Below are 19,080 nucleotides of genomic sequence, written 5' to 3'. Positions count from 1 at the left end.
TGATTCTGTCGAAGAGAAATGCGTGTTTACTCTGTTAGTATTATAATTATGTATTGTGCTTACATGTAGCTTAGCAAAGGGCCCCCCTTGGTTACTGTTGCTATGCCTATCAAACGTTAGGTTTGGACAGTTGGCTCGCTCCGCGCATATCGCTCAGAGGTTCACTTTCTATGTGTGTTTGTTGTAATTAGAAACGCATCATATGAGTCGTGTTTAATCAGTTTTAATACAGTTTTTAAAGGAGCCTTTATCCGACAGTGAAGGAAAGGAGGCGGAGTTTCTGAGGGACGAAGAATTCACTTCAGTTAACTTTAGAAGTGTTTCTAGTTGGTTGCCATGGCGTGTGAAGGTAGCGGCATGTCAGGTAAGCTCAACGCACACTTAAAGACGTCCATTCGAGTTAAAGTGCATATTCCTATTTATCATGGCTGTATTTGTGTACATCGCCTGGCTGTATCCCGCACAGTGACACCATTGTGAACATGTAGGTGGAGGCAGGGCCGGACTGGCGGAAAAAAGTGGCCCGGGAGTTACTGTCAGACCGGCCCACTCAATACACCCACTCAATGCATCGCACGTATCGACCAGTCAGTGGCCTACTTGGAAAAATAACATACACTTAACATTATTTTGGATGATTACAAAGAAATTACATCATACATGTTTTTTTTTTATAACATTTGGATCCACCAATTTGCCCGGATGGACACATTGAATAAAATGACACTGGCTATTGTAACACTCCAAGGTAGGTATCGTTTGCTAGCTGAATATGGTTATACGCAGTGGCAGCTGGTGCACATGTTCTAGGTAGGGCTGTTTTCTATTTCCCTTTAATAACTTGAGGGTTACCGTAATAATTCCCTTTAACAGGAAACCAGTGGCGGCTGGTCAATACAGGGGCATGGCCCCACCATGAGCCACGCAAAAAAAAAAAAAAAAAATTATAATAATCATAAATTATATAAATTGTCAATATTTGTGTTTTTGAACTATGGAATGTACCCAGTAATGTGTGTAAAGTATGATATCTGCGCAAAATATATGCCTTTCCTGCTCGTGCTCTCTGCCTGTGTGCTCTCTGCTCGTGCTCTCTGTCTGTGTGCACGACACTCTGAGAACGCGCAGCTTGAGGGGCCTAATCGTTTTGGCCCAAAAGAGACGGGGCTATGAAGCAGTTTAGCCAATTGCTGATTCAAGATATAAATGAGTGACATACAATTTAGCCAATCAGCGCCCTCAAATAGATTCAGCTCTCCTCATTGCGCGTTCTCGTCAGGAGAAGTCTCTACAGATGCCAGCGCCAGCGCGAGCACTACTCCTCCAAGACCCGTTTGAGAGGAGAACTTTGGCGGAGATTCTGCAGCCAAAAGAGCTGATATCAGATCAGCCTGACCTCACAATCAGACAGCAGACTCGCGGGAAAGGGAAGCAGTACATGCGGAGCTTCTGTACTAGCTGTACACCAGACACGTTTGGCTAGCTGGATGACGTCATGTTAATAACGTATTTAGCTTTTTAAAACAACGGGGACGGATCCAGCATGGACAGTTACGGGAGTGAGGGATGAGGAGGTAAGGAAACATGAGAACACCAGGGTAGGGAGTGAGGGATGAGGAGGTAAGGAAACATGAGAACACCAGGACACACATGGAGAACTCTGTCAAGCTACATGTTAGACAAAGTGAACATCTTTTATTCTACATAGTTGTCCTCAGTCTCATCTGCTTAACTTGGTCATGGAGGCATCAACATGTAATAGAGATGTTAAATTAACAGTGAAAACTCATCATAGCTTAATTTAACATCAGTATTCATAATTACACTTCATGTTTACTTCTCCTGATCTTTACCTCCTATAACAAGGTCCATAGGGGCATCTCAATAAATGAACATGTTATATTATATTATATAAGTGTTATTTACTGATTGTTTTCGTGTTGGAATACATGTTAAATATTTAACTGCCAAGTAATAATGCGTGTTTGATACTTACATTTTTTTTGCATTAAATCATACTGGGATGTTTGCTGAAATTGATAGGATGGCCCAACCTAGAACATTTTCCACCAGCCACCACTGCAGGAAACGATACAATCGAACTATATTCAGGTTACCTTTAATTAAGTTGGAAAAATGAAATGAAAGAAAACCCCTCGTTGCTGGCAGGATGTCGCCTGAAGCGTGGGAGTCCAAACTCTTATGCCGTGTTCACACCGATCGCGTTGATTTTTTGACGTGCGTCGAGATTACATACAAAGTCTATGCACAGACGCGATGAGACTGGCGCGCCGCGATTTTGCGATGGCGCGGCGCGTTGGACGCGTTATTGCAGTGCGGTGGACGCGTTGGACGCCGCAAAATCGCCAACGCGCGAGTTGAAATTTTTCAACTTCAGCGACATAATCGCGTGACGCTGTGGCGCGATAGCCTATCAGCGTTGAGTTGCTCCCCCTGTCATCACTGGCTTCCTGCCGTTGTTGAATCAGGAAATAAATCCTGTAGCCGTATGTGTTCACCCAGAGCTCTACGATACCTCATATCAACAGAGACCGGACCAAACTATGTGTATACATGTGTTTGTGTAAACCATACGATACAAACAATGAATAGACGCTGCCGTATTTACGTCTACGTGACGTTATTGAGTGCTGGTGGAGCTGCTACGATGTTAGCATAGCCTAGCACCGATCCATCAGAGCTCCATTGAGAAGACCAGTAACCTACAAATCGGCGGCATCATTACGTAGTTATTTCGGAGTCCCTTTTTGTCGGAGAAGACAAGTACAAATCGGCATCATTACGTAGTTATTTCGGAGTCCCTTTTTGTCGGTTTATTGCCGTTGAATCACAGCCAAATCAGTTTATTTTGTGTTCCTACAGCTGTAGTAAACAGCGACCGGTGGCTTGCTAGACACAGTGAATACAGCTCGATACAATCCACGGAGCTCCTCTGAACAATATTATGAACCAGACATGACGGCGTTTGGCATTCCGATGTTTGAGGGACTTCCACAACACGTACAAAGCAGCAATTGTCCTTATTCCTTTCACGGTTAACAGCGGAAATAAATGGCGGCCAGATGGAGGCTTCCAGGACGATAAACCACGCCCCCTCTCCGGAGCTACGAGATTTTGCGGCGTCTGGTGTGAACACGACCGGCGGCGCGTTGGACGCGATTGTGCAGTGCGTTGGACGCTTTTTTGCAGTGCATCAAAAAATCAACGCGACCGGTGTGAACGCAGCATAAGTCCGCTTCACTCAAGAGAGCAATAAGATAAAAGTGTGGTACCTTAGTTAATGCTGCTGAATCGGTATTACATTACGAATCCCCTCCCCCCAAAATAAAATAGTAATATGATAAATACAAAAAAATCTACATAAAAGGCTGTAGTGATCTAGAATTAATTGTGGAAGGATAACATATAGCAGATATGTCACTATCTATATGTGGCATTCTAAACGTGAAGAGGCGGGGCTTAGGCAGCTCCGTGAACTACTATCGACCAGAATGCCGGCTCCGGCGCTGAATCTATTTGAGGATGCTGATTGGCTAAATTGTATTTCACTCATTTATATCTTTAATCAGCATTAAAGCATCATTGGCTAAACTGCTTCATAGACCCGCCTCTTTGGGGCAGATTGCATGCTGGGTGTGTGTAGGGGTGCTGCCGGCTCACAGATGGAAACCACGAGTGTGAATACAGATCGCGAGGAGTAGTATAAATATCAGTCAGCGATTATGATCTTTAAGTATTAGAGTAAATTTAACGTGTTCTGTGAAGCATAGAATACAGTCGGGGTCGGCGATCTCAGAGCGAGGGCCGGTTGATGATGGAGGTGGTCCGGTATTGGACCGGCCCAAACCCCGTCGGCCTACCGGGGATACCGGGGGATCCCTGATGGCCAGTCCGCCCCTGGATGGAGGTTGTAACGCTGCCTTGTGTCATTTAACGCGAGTAACCCACTCATGCTGTTCTGTTCCTCCACAGACGCGAGGATCGGAGAGGCCCTGATCAAAGAGTGAGTCTCCTTTCTGTCAGTTGGCTGAAGTACGTTCTTCAGCTGCTTTACCTCACGTCAGTCCTTTGTGGAACTAAAGTCGTTATATCGCTCTCTTTAAAGCCACAACAATAGTATTGTTGTCATAGTGGAGCTCTACGCTGCTGTAAAAATCGCATTAAGTCAAATAAAAGGAGGCATCACTTTGTCTGGAGCTTAATTGGAGATAAACCTTAGCTGAATTTCAGGAGCAAGGCCACACCTCCACGGGGCCACTTCCGGCCACACCCTACAAATACCCACGGCCACCATAGCTCAGCCTGCTACGCCTTTCGCACCAAACCGTAAGGCTGCTACACCTTCAGAAAAGAGTCAGGCTGCTACGTCGTTCGCACCAAAACGCAAGAATGCCCGCAGCACCGCAAAAACAACGAACAGGGAAGGAAAATAAACCCCTTACCTCGCCAGCATGGACCTGCTACTAACCGGGCCTCCCGATGACGACGAACCGTTTGCCTCCCCAGCCGCCACCCGCACAGCCCGGGGCCGCACTCCACCGAGGCAGGGCTTCCAGACGCCACCGATCGCCTCAGGGAGCGGCCCGGCGGCCCAAACGCAGCCGAACCCGCCGACCGGCCACATCCATCGACCGGAATCCCTCCCTCCGGGCAATCCGCCAGTACGGGGACCCAGACCGACCGTCATCGTCCAGCGAACCAAGTCCCACACCGGCACGCCTCCGTGGCAGACGGCGATCCGCTGCCCCCGAACGCGGGCAACGGACGCGGAAGTCCCCCCCTTCCTCCTCCGCTCGCTCCGGACGCAGAGCTCGGGGACAAACCTCCGACAGCCCGGCTTCCGGCGACTCCAGCATCCCAGCACGCCGCGCTCGAAGCCACCGGCACGGCGCTCGCGCCCCGACCGCATCTCCCAGCGGGACCGGCCCGCCCAGGATCGCGGCCTGGACCGTAGCGCGCCTGTTAACGGAGCGCAGGAGAGGGGGATCCCCCACAAGCGCCGCGACAAAAAAGCGACACTGCTCCAACTCCTCGCAGCCGCCATGACACCTCGCCACGCAGCGACGGACTTTCCATCAACACACGGGCGCGCCGTAAGTGACGCAATCACGCACCACCAAGCCCCGCCCCGCCAGCCTCGACGTTCCAGGTTGCCAGGTTCACAGTGTCCCCCTCCACCACCACAAGGAAAGAGAGAAGAAAGGGAAAAGAGAGTCTACGCAACAAAGCACACCGTGCCAACTCCTCCAAACCTTCCCAAAGTCACGTCAGGCACCAGACGTGACTATCTATATATCTATATATGAATATATATATGAATATATATATGAACATATATATCTCATATCAGACAACAGTCTGATGTTCACTGATCCAGCCATGTTATTGAATTTGGCAGCATCGTCTCTTTGTGTATGGACCTCTGTGTTTCTGCTGTCCATCAGATGGTGGAGGCTCACCTCCCTCAGTCAGTGAGGGACATCCTGAAGTGGACCGTGGAGTTTTTCAGGAACAATCTGCTGGGCTGGATTGTGGATCATGGAGGATGGGTATGTTGGGCCTTCATTTCTTCCATGTGCTTACTCTCAGAGCACTTTCCTCTCTACCATGTTGGTTCTGTGGTTCTGCGGAACGCAGCGACACTGCAACCTTTGTTCAGTTAGCCTCTCTGTATGAGATGGTACAGCTATATAGATGAAGCTCTCTGCGTTTCCTTCTTGGTGGGACTGCAACAAGGCGGGGCCAGCCCTATAAATGCCAACGTCTGGCCCTGATGTACGGAGTATAGTTTTGGAGTTTCCCCGTTGGCCGTTGCTCTTTTAAAATAAATAGGGGGGGGACCCTCCTCCATAGAGTGCCGCAGGGATGACGTCATTTTGTAGAGCAATCCCACAAGTTAGCTTAGCAGTGGTTCTCTTGACCAAAGACAGCCTACATGATTTTCCCATCCACGTTTAGTCTAATTTACCCACATGTTAGCAACCGGCTTAAGACACCTAAAAGCCTCAAAATTCACGAGAAGGGTATCTGCTGATGTATTTTATATTGTAGAACAAAGCGTAAACTATCATAAGCTTGTGTTAACCACAGACCTTATTTCAGGCATCCTACCAAAAACACATCAAAACAACCATTGACTTTGAGACGACTGAACAGGAAGTGCAAAAATGCTGAATCATTTCTGTGTTTTAGTCCCGCCCGTTTGCTCAGTGCTCCAATCAATTTCCCCATTTCCTGTTGTACTTCGATATGCTACGTCTGCTCAAAGGTAGCATTACTATGGAACTGAAGTTTTATTATACGCGCTCACTGTGTATGTAGACACATCTTAAGTTGGCTAATGTTAGCGAAATGCTAGCTAACTAGCTAATGTAGGGCTAAAGCTAAGTTGATCTGTTAATGTGAGATTCAGACATGTTAGCTTCCTCTGATCTCTGTGGTAACGTGAGAGAGATTATTAAGATGAATTATCGTTAGCCAGAAAAGATCACGCTAACGTTCCTTTGCTAATATTATCTCTACCTGCCGTGCCAACGTAACTTTAGTATTTGTCATTTACTTGGATATACACAAAGTCTGACACCCCAGCAGAAGTTACCTGTGTGTGTGTGTGTGTGTGTGTGTGTCCCTCCATCACATACTGTAGTCCTAACTGTTGTCTTATTGATGCTACATTCTGATACACAGAAATTGAATGCACCCGACTAAACGACATTGACTAGCATCACCAGGCACAATTGAAAATGTAAATTAGTTCCACGTGTAGCTAGTACGTTGTACTGGAAGGTGGATTTACAACACTGCAGACCAGCCAATGAGAGAGAACCTTCACCACCTCGACACGGCACTTCCTGCACAAACCTGCTGTTTTTAAATTGCCAAGCATCAACAGCGACCGCAATATGTTTTGTATTCACTGGACCCAGATCTTGGGGGTGGGTGCGCAGTGGAAAACGAATAGAGAAGAGCTGAGAACAGAGCTGTACCGTGGAGACGCGGCATTAGTCTGATACGGGATTGACAAACGATGGTAGTGTTCACACATGAGACAACACAGTGGCTGCGCAGTACGTTAGGGGTTAAGTTCCGGTGGTGGAAAAGTTTTCAAAGGAGTTTGAGGGGCTGAACATCGCTGACCCAGCTGCTGCTTCAGCTTGTGAAGCTTTATTCACAGTTCTGCTCAGTTACTGTACATTACCAGGATCCTCTATTTCTGAAGTCAGTGAATTGAGTCTGACTTGCTGCCAGTCAGACATGTCCTTCACACCAGTCCTGGGCTTGTACCATGTGGAAACATGTGGAATCCTCTGGAATCCTCCCCCTTTACAAACTCAGATTGTGTGGGACACAGAGAAACAGACAGCAGCAGTACTTTTTTGTCCAACAAACTCTTATTATACCATTATATCATTTCCACTTCTCTAAATCATACTTCCTCTAACCTTGCATCTCGTTCACGTAACCCATGTGCTGTGCAGTGAAGTGAATCAGCCTGCATGTGACAGTCTAAACTTTTTTTTTTTTTTTTTTTCTTAACAGTTAACGTGACTTGCTGTATCTTTCTAAATTCTTCAATCTCATTCGAATACATATGTGGGTGTGAGTGGTGTTTGTCTAGTTTCTAATGTGTGTATTAAATGTACACGTTTGTCATCTAAAGAATCTAAAGTTAACTCACCCTCTGTGTTGTATTTGTGTGCGGGTCGTTGGTCCAGCTCTGGTCTCACTCCGGTCCCTGCTGCACCCCCCCTGATGGCTGATTGTCGAGCCCTCCCACCACTCCTTGTTCATGGAGCGTGAGCATCTGTTCCTCAATGTTCAAGCTGCCACATGTATGGCACACAAAGTCTTCAGTTGGTGTGTGTCAAAGTGTCTTTCAGCTTCCTCTCATGCCCTGATACATTATCAGTTGGGCATGCTTGCATCTGTGCTGACGAAACTTCTCTGTTGTCCGTTGTAGAACTGATCCTCATGTTCAGCATGCTGCATGTCACACAACTCTCTTGTGTGATGTTCTCCAGGCTTATGGATGGCGGAAAGCCTTCTTACAAAGTTCAGTCAGGGCTGTCACCGCATGTTTATACGCTACGGCCAGTTTTCACCATTGTCGTATGCACTCACTGCAGGTTTGAATGCCGCAGATATTTTCTGTAGTTGTGAGCATTGACATGGTACCTGTAGATTTTGACGAGTCTCGTTCGTCTTCTTCATCCTCGACGTGTTGAGTGGTGGGTGTCGTTCAAGTTGTTTGTGGCTGGGGAGCATACAGCAGGAAGCGGAATCCCCAGATCAAGACCAAGGACTAAAAATGAACAAAACAAACAAAACAAAACAGCTGCCGAAAGTTCAGCAGCAAATGTTAGACAACGTTGTCTCATGTAGAGATACAATTCTTAGATCTCTGTGTTTCTGTGTGTGCGTGCCTCTGTGGGTGTGTGTGTGTGTGTGTGTGTGTGTGTGTGTGTGACCCCTCTTTCAGCTGCTGCGAGCGAGTATGGTGTCTGTGTGTGTGTGTGTGTGTGTGTGTGGGTGTGTCTCACCCCTGCATTCCTCTTGGACATCAACTTATTTGTATCTGCTTCACCTTTTTCTCTGCTCCAAGCACGTTTTGAGTTAATCAAATTTTAATCGTAGGCTAAAACTGCCTCTTTCAGGGAATCCCAATTTTGTTCATTCTTCTAATTATTTGGCAGTCTGATTGTCCTTGTCCCACATTCATTTATTATCGGAGGTAAGACCTTGGCATCGGGCTGCTCAGACTCATTCTATGACTTTTATCATTCCCAAATGTTTCACTTTTATTTCTAAGTCTTTGACTCGGTCTTTCTTCGTACATTTAATCTGTTTCAATTTACCTTCTAAATCCCCTCTTAACATTTTGAGCTTAGCGGCGCTCAATGAGCCGTTTTCAGGAAAACCAAACTCCTTTGACCAGTACGTGAGGTATTCTAAACACCCGTTTCCATATTTCTGTTGCATCATATCAATTATTGGGCCCGAGGGCTCTGCGCTTTTACTACTTTTTCCACCCATCTTTCAGGCGTGGATACGTTAACGTTACCTTTACAATACAGTCGTCACCATACAGCGTATGTTTATTCTATCGAAGGAAAACTTTTTGCAAAAAACCTCGTTTGAAACTCACGCTATGTTGAAAAATCACGAATACCTTATTTCAAACTTGTTTGAAACTCACGCTTTGTTGGAAAATCACGAATACCTTATTTCAAACTTATTTGAAACTCACGCTTTGTTGTAAAATCACGAATACCTTATTTCAAATTTATTTGAAACTCACGCTATGTTGGAAAATCACGAATACCTTATTTCAAATGTTATTTGAAGTTCACGTTAGTTATTTATCACGATTTTTATTCTATCAGTTAGGGCTGGGCGATATGGCCTAAAAAAAAAATCTCTGATTTTTTTACAAAAAATCCGATTCACGATTTAAATCGATTTTTTTCCCCCAAAAAAATTTGCAGATGACAGAAGCTGTTGAAAACAATTTTTTTATTTTATTTTGTGATGATTTTCCCTCGTAGGTTGATAAAAATAAAGTGCAAACAAAACCTGAACATTGTAGAAAGGTGCCTGTAGTATACAAAAAGTATTTGGTCACTCTTTTGTTTCCCTGAATCATTTAAATATACAATTTAATTAAACATAACATTAAATGGCATTAAATAGTAGCCTTCTATTGTAAACAACTGTGCAAATGTAACTTTTTACAGTAAGCTTTTCTAACTGAATACACTGATACAAACACAGCATGAAATAAAATGTATGTGACCCTTTAACATTCACATTTTCAAAAGTGCAACATCTGTTCTAACATAACATATTTTGCACAGTAAATAAGTGCATGTAAACAAAATCAAGTACATTCACAACATAACCAACAGTATTAAACAGTAGTGCATGTTTTTTCTAAATATTTTTTGCCAGGAAGACAAGCCTGTCTACTACCTCTGGCTTCAGGCATGCACGGTGGCATGTAACAATGCCCCCCCACACACTGAAAAGACTCTCAGAGGGGGCACTTGTAGCTGGCACAGAGAGGTATTTCTTTGCTAAAGTACTTAGCCTTGGAAAGTTACGTTGGTGACGCTTCCACCAGTCAAGTGGATCGGTGTCTGGGTCAACCTGCTGGACCACAGGTCAGTTGTTGCGGAGTAGAATGACATCCCCTCCAGCTCCGCAGAGATCCTTTGGCGTGTACAGCCGAGGCAAGGCAACGTCAGAAAAATGTTTACGGCTTGGTAGCACGTACCTGGGGTCCAAAGCTTTGAGAAGGTGAATAAACCCCGGCTTTTCCACGGTGTATATGGGCACCATATCTTTTGCGATATACATCGTGACTGCATCCGTGATGGCTTTCCACCGGGCACTGTTCTTCTCATGCGGAGTACAGTTGGTGAATGTCTCCAAAATGCTGGGTTGTTGTTGTGAGGTGGCGGCGGCGGCGGCGGCGGCGCTTGTGCTCCCGCGGTCCTGCTCCCTCCTCAGGGCAACAACACTTCTCCCTGCATTAAACTTCTCCGTGCTGCATTAAATTTGTTGTGCTGCTTGATTTTGTAGCAATAGCTTTTAGACAGACCTTACATCGTGGTGCTGTTTGTTCTGTGTCAGATGACACGAACCCGAACCATTTCCAGACCACCGAAGACACATTCTTGCCTCTCTTAAGAACGAGAGCTTCACTGCTAGCTGTGAAGCACTCTACTACGGGAACCCAACGGGGGGAGGGGTGGGGGCGATTTTCTCGATTTTCAATAAAACACATCGCCTTAAAGCACACATTCGAATTAATCGATTAAATCGATTTATCGCCCAGCCCTAATATATACATATATATATATATATATACATACATACATACATACATACATACATACATACATACATACATACACATATATATATATATATACGTATGTATATATATATACAATGAAATAAAAGATTGTGTTTTTTATTGATTAAAACAAACCTTGTCATTAGTAGTTTGAATGATGTATTATAAGCTGTTCAGAGGTTTTGTAAACAGGTCATGATTCCCCTTTTAATATCTATTTAATATTAATGTAAAAAATCTCCTTCAAACAACTGGATTGTCAATGGAAACTACATTTTACGAGATCACACGTGAACACATCATGGTAACGTTATAATTCACTTTGGCCTCAAGGTCGAACCAGTTCTCCCCACTGGTTCTACCAACTCTCCCCTCTGGTAGGCTTCTCTTGAAGTTCTGAGTCGGAATAAGCAAATACTAGCGATTGATGGGCATTTTTTTTTTTTTAATGGCATGAATTGAATATTTTAGGAACTATTTACTTCGCTTCACTCTTAAAACACCAGAACAAAGTCTGAGGACATGGCAACACATCGCCTGTCGAATGTAAGCGTGTGAGTGTGGAGGCAATGTCAGACTGAGAATGGAAAGAGCAAGAGTGTGACAAAATGACAATTCTGTCTGATATCAGGCAATCGTTTTGTTTATTATGTTAAACATTCTGCAAAGGCTTTCACTTGGTCTTGTGGAGTGAACTCTTGAGGCAATCCAACCTTCCATGACATCATGAAGATGGCTCTGCTACATAATCAACTGATAGAGAATGGACATCAATTGTTGTGTGCGTCACATTTTGTTTTTAAAGTGAAGATTCTAGAGGGGTGTGTTATTTTAAATGGCTGGTCTGATGTTTTACCTCTTTGGTCGGCTGGTTATTTGCTTTCCGCATACCCGGCTTCTGGCGCCTGAAGTCTTTAGCACATTCTTCTTGTGAACCAAAAGCATTATAGGGAGGAGCCTCCTGTAGATGGATTCATAATAGAAATACAAATTGTAGCATATCAAATATTTTCAACACCCGTTCAAGAATACTACACTCGAAGGCCAATTCTTATGGGAGCCAGCCTACTGTTCAACACAGCGCTGGGCTGTAGACAGTGTGAGATATAGAGGTGGACAGAATAGATAATAAAACGTCACAGCAGCTACAGACACATCAGTACACAACAGTAAAACACACACATATTCAAAAATAAGTTCAATATTTAGCTGGTCAATATGTACAATAAATGTACAATGAATAAACATGTAAACATGGACAGATGAGGGTAATGAAGGACAAAACATCATCATCTATCGCGACAAAAAGTCACCTATCCTCAGGCAATAGAGATGATAGAGTTTCAGATGAAAAATACATTTCCGGTTCTTACCGTCTTCTTCTCCTGAAGCAGGTCAGTTTTTTTTGGTACCTCTAAGGCAGGCATGTCAAACATACGGCCCGCGGGCCGGACCCGGCCCGTTGGATGATTTAATCCGGCCCGGCATAAATTTCTGAGAATGTCAAAAAAAAAGCGAGTCTCTAGCTCATTTCTATCAAAAGTTGTGATTTTTTAAAATAATAAATACAAATCAAATGCTCCCCCCGGCCACTAGAGGGCAGCAAATGTAAAGGAGCTCACGTCCAGCATGCGGCACCGCCCCCTGATGTGTCCAGGTAAAAACTAACCGGCAATCTTGCTTCACCATTCACCACTAACACACTTGTCAACACACCCTTCCCAAAATGGCACTGTCAAAAAAAAGAAAAGTGGACACGGAGTGCAGAGTTTTCCAGGAAAAATGGACTGAGAATTACTTATTCACAGAAGTGAATGCAACACCGGTGTGCCTGGTATGTAATCAGCCTATTGCAGTGTTCAAAGAGTTTAATATTAAGCGCCACTATGAGACTCTTCATAAAGAAAAGTATGACCACTTGAAAGGACAAATAAGGAAAGACGAGATAAACAAATTGGTCGCTGGTCTGAAGAAACAGCAGTCTACTTTTACGCGCAGCCGCGATATCTCTGATGGGGCTGTAAGAGCCAGCTACATTATTGCCAACGAGCTGGTGCAGGCATCCAAGCCGTTTTCTGATGGGGAGTTTGTAAAAACATGCATGCTGAAGGCTGCAGAAGTCGTGTGCCCTGAAAAGCGACCTGCCTTTGCCAATATCAGTCTAACGAGGAACACTGTCGCAGATCGGGTGACAGCTCTCTCAAGTGACTTGAGCAGCCAACTGAAAGAGAAAATCAAGTCATTTATCGCATTTTCAATTGCAATAGATGAGAGCACCGATGTCACAGATATTGCTCAACTGGCCATATTCATTAGAGGTGTTGATGAAACTTTGACCATCACCGAGGAGCTGCTTGAATTGGTGCCCATGAATGACACCACAACAGCAGATGACATTTTCAGCGCTCTCGTTGGAGCGCTGGACAAGGTGGGAGCGGACTGGTCCCGTGCCGTGAGCCTGGCTACCGACGGTGCGCCATCAATGGTCGGGAGAAAGGCAGGTGTTGCCACAAAATTCCGTGACAAAGTACAGTCAAATGGAGGACAAGAGTTTTGGGCATTTCACTGCATTTTGCATCAGGAGGCGTTATGTTGCAAAACACTGAAAATGGACCATGTTATGAGTGTGGTTGTGAAAACTGTCAATTTCATCAGAGCGCGTGGTCTAAATCACCATCAGTTTGACACATTTCTCAGTGATAATGACATTCATGCTGGCCTCCCATACCACACTGAGGTGCGGTGGTTAAGCAGAGGTGCAGTACTCAAGCGCTTCTTTGAGCTGCGAGGGGAAATAGGACAATTTATGGAGAAGAAGGGACGCCCAGTAAAGGAACTTAAATGCAAGGAATGGGTGCAGGATCTTGCGTTTATGGTTGATATTACACAACACACTTAACACTACATTGCAGGGCCGTAACAGGGTTGTCACTCAATATTACGACAGCATAAGTGCGTTCAAGATGAAACTGTCACTGTGGGAGACGCAGCTATCCAACGGCGACACCGCGCATTTCTCTTGTCTCACAGCTGTGCGTCCGAAGGCACCGGACCGTCACGATAATGATTTGGATAAATATAAAGACAACATAACAGATTTGCTGCGAGAGTTTGAGCAGAGGTTTCAGGCATTCAGTGAACTTGAGAACAAACTTGGCTTTTTTCGCTCGCCATTTACAGTGAAGCCTTCTGATATGCCAGCTGACATTCAACTCGAGCTTATTGACTTGCAGTGCGATTCTGCTATGAAGGATAAATTTGGGTCTGTGGGATTGGATACGTTTTATCAATATCTTGTGCCACTTAAAAGTCTGCTTTGAAGTGTCATGATAAACAGCTCTCAGGTGGCTGGTGCAGACTCCAAGGTCCTGAACTAACTCTCTGCTGCTGCTGCTGCTGTTGTTGTTGGGAAGTGCAGGCAGCAGAGCAAAAAGCTCTCAAAAGACTTGTTTCTGTGTTTTCCCTACCATTACACTGGATGTAATTATATCCCTGTTGCATAATCTAATGTGCAGTATATTCTCATCTTCAGAGCCTACTAGTTTGATCTGATGTAATCTTATTGCCCATGCACTGCTATAACTTTTATTTTGTATTTTATTTATTTCAAAGCAGTATGACATAAGGCAAAAATATTTTTTTCATAGCTCCCACTTGAGTTTGTTTAGTGTGGTGAGTTGGTTCAGGTGTAAAACTGCATTCACTCAACTGTCAAATAAACCAGTTGTTAACACATTCACAGCCAAACATGAAAATCATTTTTTTCTCCATTGTTTGTGAATAAATGTGTTGTGCTTAGAAAAGATCCCTTGTCATCCGTGATTATAATATGTAGGGTGGGCTACAAATGTAGGCTGAATGATAAAGCATAGTACTGAAAAACAAAGCTAAATATTTGGAGTTGACATTCTTTTACTGATCCGGCCCACCTGAGAACAGAAAGTCTGGATCCGGCCCCCGAGCCAAACTGAGTTTGACATGCCTGCTCTAAGGGTTTCATCTCCAGGTCAGGGTGATTCTTTTGGTAATACTCTTTAGTGAAGCCGTCGCAGTCATACAGCAGGAAGCGACGGCTCAGCAGCTCTATCCTTTCTCCCACCTGGAAGTCTTTGGGGGAGTAGTACTCGTCTACCTCCGCTGCTGAAACCTCCAGCACACAGCTGGGAAAGAGCTCTGGATGGAAATACGAGTATCGTCATTGCTGTTAATTCGCTTAGAAATCTTTTTACGTTGTCTCTTTTAAAAAAAATACAATTGTGGTTTTTTTTTCTGCACTGCAAACAATATTTGACAACAATATATATAACCAAAAGTCAATTAAGAGCAGTTTGATGTAAATTGTGTTCATGTGATGCTGGTTTTAAGATGAGAGACACTTTCTAGGGTCATTCGCTCTGATGACGTGACTGGATACAAAGAGGCTCCTGAACCAAAGCACCGCGTCAGATCCAATTATATACAAAGCTGAACGTGACAGAATCACAACGTTGCATTTTACCAGGCGGTTTCCTTGTCTTGGGCAACTTCAGTCTGCGCATCAGGACAGGGAAGGGTAATCGTCCACAGTTGCGTACGTAGACCTCATTGATCTCCACCGTGTCATCCACAAGGTAATACTGGATGGTAACAGGCCTGGTCTCCCCGAACAGATTATCCGTATCCTCCCACAGAGCAAAGAAACGCAGCACCTGACCAAGAAGAGGTTAAAAGCCTGGATTAGAATTAGAAAGTCAAATGCAAAATGTCACGGTACAAACACCCGGTTAACGATGCAAGATCACTTCAAAACATCACTTATATTTGAAAAATGTCAGTGGTTTAGTACAAAACTTATCCTGAGTTTTACTTTGCTTTTGTAGATGATTTATACTGTAAGGTTAAATTAACTTAAAATTGGCTTCACTATTACTGTATATATTGGCCCGATCCTAACTAGAAGAAACGCAAACTTCACAAATTTCCTTTACCATACAATCCATGGTCAGAAACTTGTGCAAGTTGTCAAATCCAGAGGCTTTTGTGAAGGCAGGCTGAGGGTTTTTGCCACGTTTGCTGTAGGGATCCACAGGGATTGGCTCAGGCTCGTTTAAAACAATGCCCTCACTTTCCATGAAGTCCTACATGTGATGAATGAGACACAGCATATATATACATACATGAACATATTGTTTTGTAAGACATGCATAGAAGATAACGAATATGCATGACACACTTCAAGAGCTTTCCTATAAGTGAATGTTGTACCTTTGTAAAAGTGTCACACTGTGTGATGTGGTACTTGACCCCGTACACCTCCAAGTCCATGCCAATATTGAGGTCTTTCCATTGGTAATGCTCTCCACGTTCATTCTTGGGCAGCCGCTGGCGTTTGAGCCGTTTTCCCTGAGATAATCCAGAATTCTCCACTATGGGCTCAAAGATGGACATGCAGTCATCCTCGAGGTAGTAGTTAATGACCACGGGACGCACCCAGCACTCCTCTTCAGGGGAATAATGGATATTTTCCTGAAAGTATGCATTGTAGCGCAGCACCTACAAGACAAGAGGGTGGTACAAAACAAAAAAACAAGCAATTAATTGGATGGTTTATTGGACAGCAACAACAATCCAAATAAAATGAATGAATAGATAATATTATTGTACCTTTTTGTCAAGGGCCACGTGAGCTGGGATGAAGACTTTGACTGTGCTCTGGTCAGAGGAGCCATAAGTAATGTCTGGCGTCTCAATAGACAAATTACTGATCTCCTGCTGAAGCAACTGTTCAGATAAAAGAGGGTCCTGTCCAATACCCACAGTGGGGCGAGGGGCCAGAGCATAGCCTTTGTTGTACTTCAGTGTCTGGGGACGATGGAAGGTTGACTTCTGCACAGAAAGACATTAAAGGTCCCATGTTGTAAAAAGTGAGTTTTCTTTGTCTCTTTTTATTAAAAAGCAGGTGCTATGTAAATACTGTGAAAGGCCATGAATAAATACGTATACATATATATATACTAGGGCTGGGCGATATGGCCTAAAAAAAAAACTCAGATTCTTTTACAAAAAATCCGATTCACGATTTAAATCGATTTTTTTCCCAAAAAAATTTGCAGATGACAGAAGCTGTTGAAAACAATTTTTTATTTCATTTTGTGATGATTTTCCCTCGTAGGTTGATAAAAATAAAGTGCAAACAAAACCTGAACATTGTAGAAAGGTGCCTGTAGTATACAAAAAGTATTTGGTCACTCTTTTGTTTCCCTGAATCATTTAAATATACAATTTAATTAAACATAACATTAAATGGCATTAAATAGTAGCCTTCCATTGTAAACAACTGTGCAAATGTAACTTTTTACAGTAAGCTTTTCTAACTGAATACACTGATACAAACACAGCATGAAATAAAATGTATGTGACCCTTTAACATTCACATTTTCAAAAGTGCAACATCTGTTCTAACATCAACATAACATATTTTGCACAGTAAATAAGTGCATGTAAACAAAATCAAGTGCATTCACAACATAACCAACAGTATTAAACAGTAGTGCATGTTTTTTCTAAATATTTTTTGCCAGGAAGACAAGCCTGTCTACTACCTCTGGCTTCAGGCATGCACGGTGGCATGTAACAATGCCCCCCCACACACTGAAAAGACTCTCAGAGGGGGCACTTGTAGCTGGCACAGAGAGGTATTTCTTTGCTAAAGTACTTAGCCTTGGAAAGTTACGTTGGTGACGCTTCCACCAGTCAAGTGGATCGGTGTCTGCGTCAACCTGCTGGACCACAGGTCAGTTGTTGCGGAGTAGAATGACATCCCCTCCAGCTCCGCAGAGATCCTTTGGCGTGTACAGCCGAGGCAAGGCAACGTCAGAAAAATGTTTACGGCTTGGTAGCACGTACCTGGGGTCCAAAGCTTTGAGAAGGTGAATAAACCCCGGCTTTTCCACGGTGTATATGGGCACCATATCTTTTGCGATATACATCGCGACTGCATCCGTGATGGCTTTCCACCGGGCACTCTTCTTCTCATGCGGAGTACAGTTGGTGAATGTCTCCAAAATGCTGGGTTGTTGTTGTGAGGTGGCGGCGGCGGCGGCGGCGGCGGCGCTTGTGCTCCCGCGGTCCTGCTCCCTCCTCAGGGCAACAACACTTCTCCCTGCATTAAACTTCTCCGTGCTGCATTAAATTTGTTGTGCTGCTTGATTTTGTAGCAATAGCTTTTAGACAGACCTTACATCGTGGTGCTGTTTGTTCTGTGTCAGATGACACGAACCCGAACCATTTCCAGACCACCGAAGACACATTCTTGCCTCTCTTAAGAACGAGAGCTTCACTGCTAGCCGCCATTGTTTTCGTTTGTAAACAATGCGCGCACACTCTACTACGGGAACCCAACGGGGGGAGGGGTGGGGGCGATTTTCTCGATTTTCAATAAAACACATCGCCTTAAAGCACACATTCGAATTAATCGATTAAATCGATTTATCGCCCAGCCCTACTATCAGTATAGAATTCACGTATTTGATCATTTTAACCACGGTCTTACAACAAACCAATTGTAGTCAAGCGATCTGTGTCTACGATCACCGTATAACACAATCCTGTCTTCTACTGAAAAGCGTGCAAATAGTGATATGCCAGAAAATGAAAAAGGGAGTTTACATGAACCACATTCGTAAAACGAAACCACGAACGTCAAAAACAATTGTTACCCAAATAATAAAAACAATGTATAAAATGACTACTTGACCATTCATCTGTGTCTATTAAATCATATGACCTTAGTATAATTTTACCATTACTTTTACAATTGGAATTTTAACTTTCTTACCCGTTTGTAGAAATTAATTCTTTTTCGTTGGATTCGCGTGCCGTCAATCAGAAACTCCCTCGGGTCTGCCGGTTCTTTCTCTCTCTTGTCTAATGAGGTATAAGACAGGAAACTTCAGTTCTGGATTCCTGGGAGAGGCCTTCTCCTCCGGTCAGTCCCTCTGGAGCTCTGATAGACAGTCAGCGAATCCTGCCGACAACGCCAAATTGTTGTGGAATATTTCTATGAATAGTCGGGAGAAGAGTGTCAAAGTGTTATCAAATCAATGTCAAATGAAACAGAGTCTGGAGGAACGATCAAAGTTGTAATAGTCAATTTATTTGCTTGCAAGCAAAGAGAACACAGTCTCACAGATACATCACCGTCATCTGCAAGAGGTGCTCTG

General features: G+C 44.0%; 2 protein-coding genes across 2 annotated transcripts in view; one reads left to right on the top strand and one right to left on the bottom strand.

The window, feature by feature from the left end:
• Positions 1-336: 336 nt before the first annotated feature.
• Positions 337-19,080, top strand: part of LOC306787309 (uncharacterized protein) — a gene marked incomplete at both ends in the record, with an annotated part of 47,755 nt that continues 29,011 nt past the window's right edge. The window contains 4 exons of the mRNA XM_079282427.1: positions 337-364; positions 3,994-4,024; positions 4,883-5,033; positions 5,466-5,570. Coding sequence (XP_079138553.1) covers positions 337-364; positions 3,994-4,024; positions 4,883-5,033; positions 5,466-5,570 — 315 coding nt within the window. The remainder of the gene's footprint in view (positions 365-3,993; positions 4,025-4,882; positions 5,034-5,465; positions 5,571-19,080) is intronic.
• LOC306787298 (EF-hand domain-containing protein 1-like) lies at positions 13,589-18,026 on the bottom strand (the record flags this gene model as incomplete). Its single annotated transcript, XM_079282413.1, has 7 exons — positions 13,589-13,661; positions 14,809-15,052; positions 15,378-15,567; positions 15,847-15,996; positions 16,124-16,411; positions 16,523-16,744; positions 18,015-18,026. The coding sequence occupies 7 exons, from the start codon at positions 18,024-18,026 to the stop codon at positions 13,589-13,591; spliced, it is 1,179 nt and encodes a 392-aa protein (XP_079138539.1).

The sequence above is a fragment of the Melanostigma gelatinosum genome (assembly GCF_949748355.1).
Source record: "Melanostigma gelatinosum genome assembly, chromosome: 13".
In the NCBI taxonomy this organism is placed as follows: domain Eukaryota; kingdom Metazoa; phylum Chordata; class Actinopteri; order Perciformes; family Zoarcidae; genus Melanostigma; species Melanostigma gelatinosum.
Note: the sequence above shows the minus strand (reverse complement) of the source record. Positions and strands in the feature narration are given on the sequence as shown.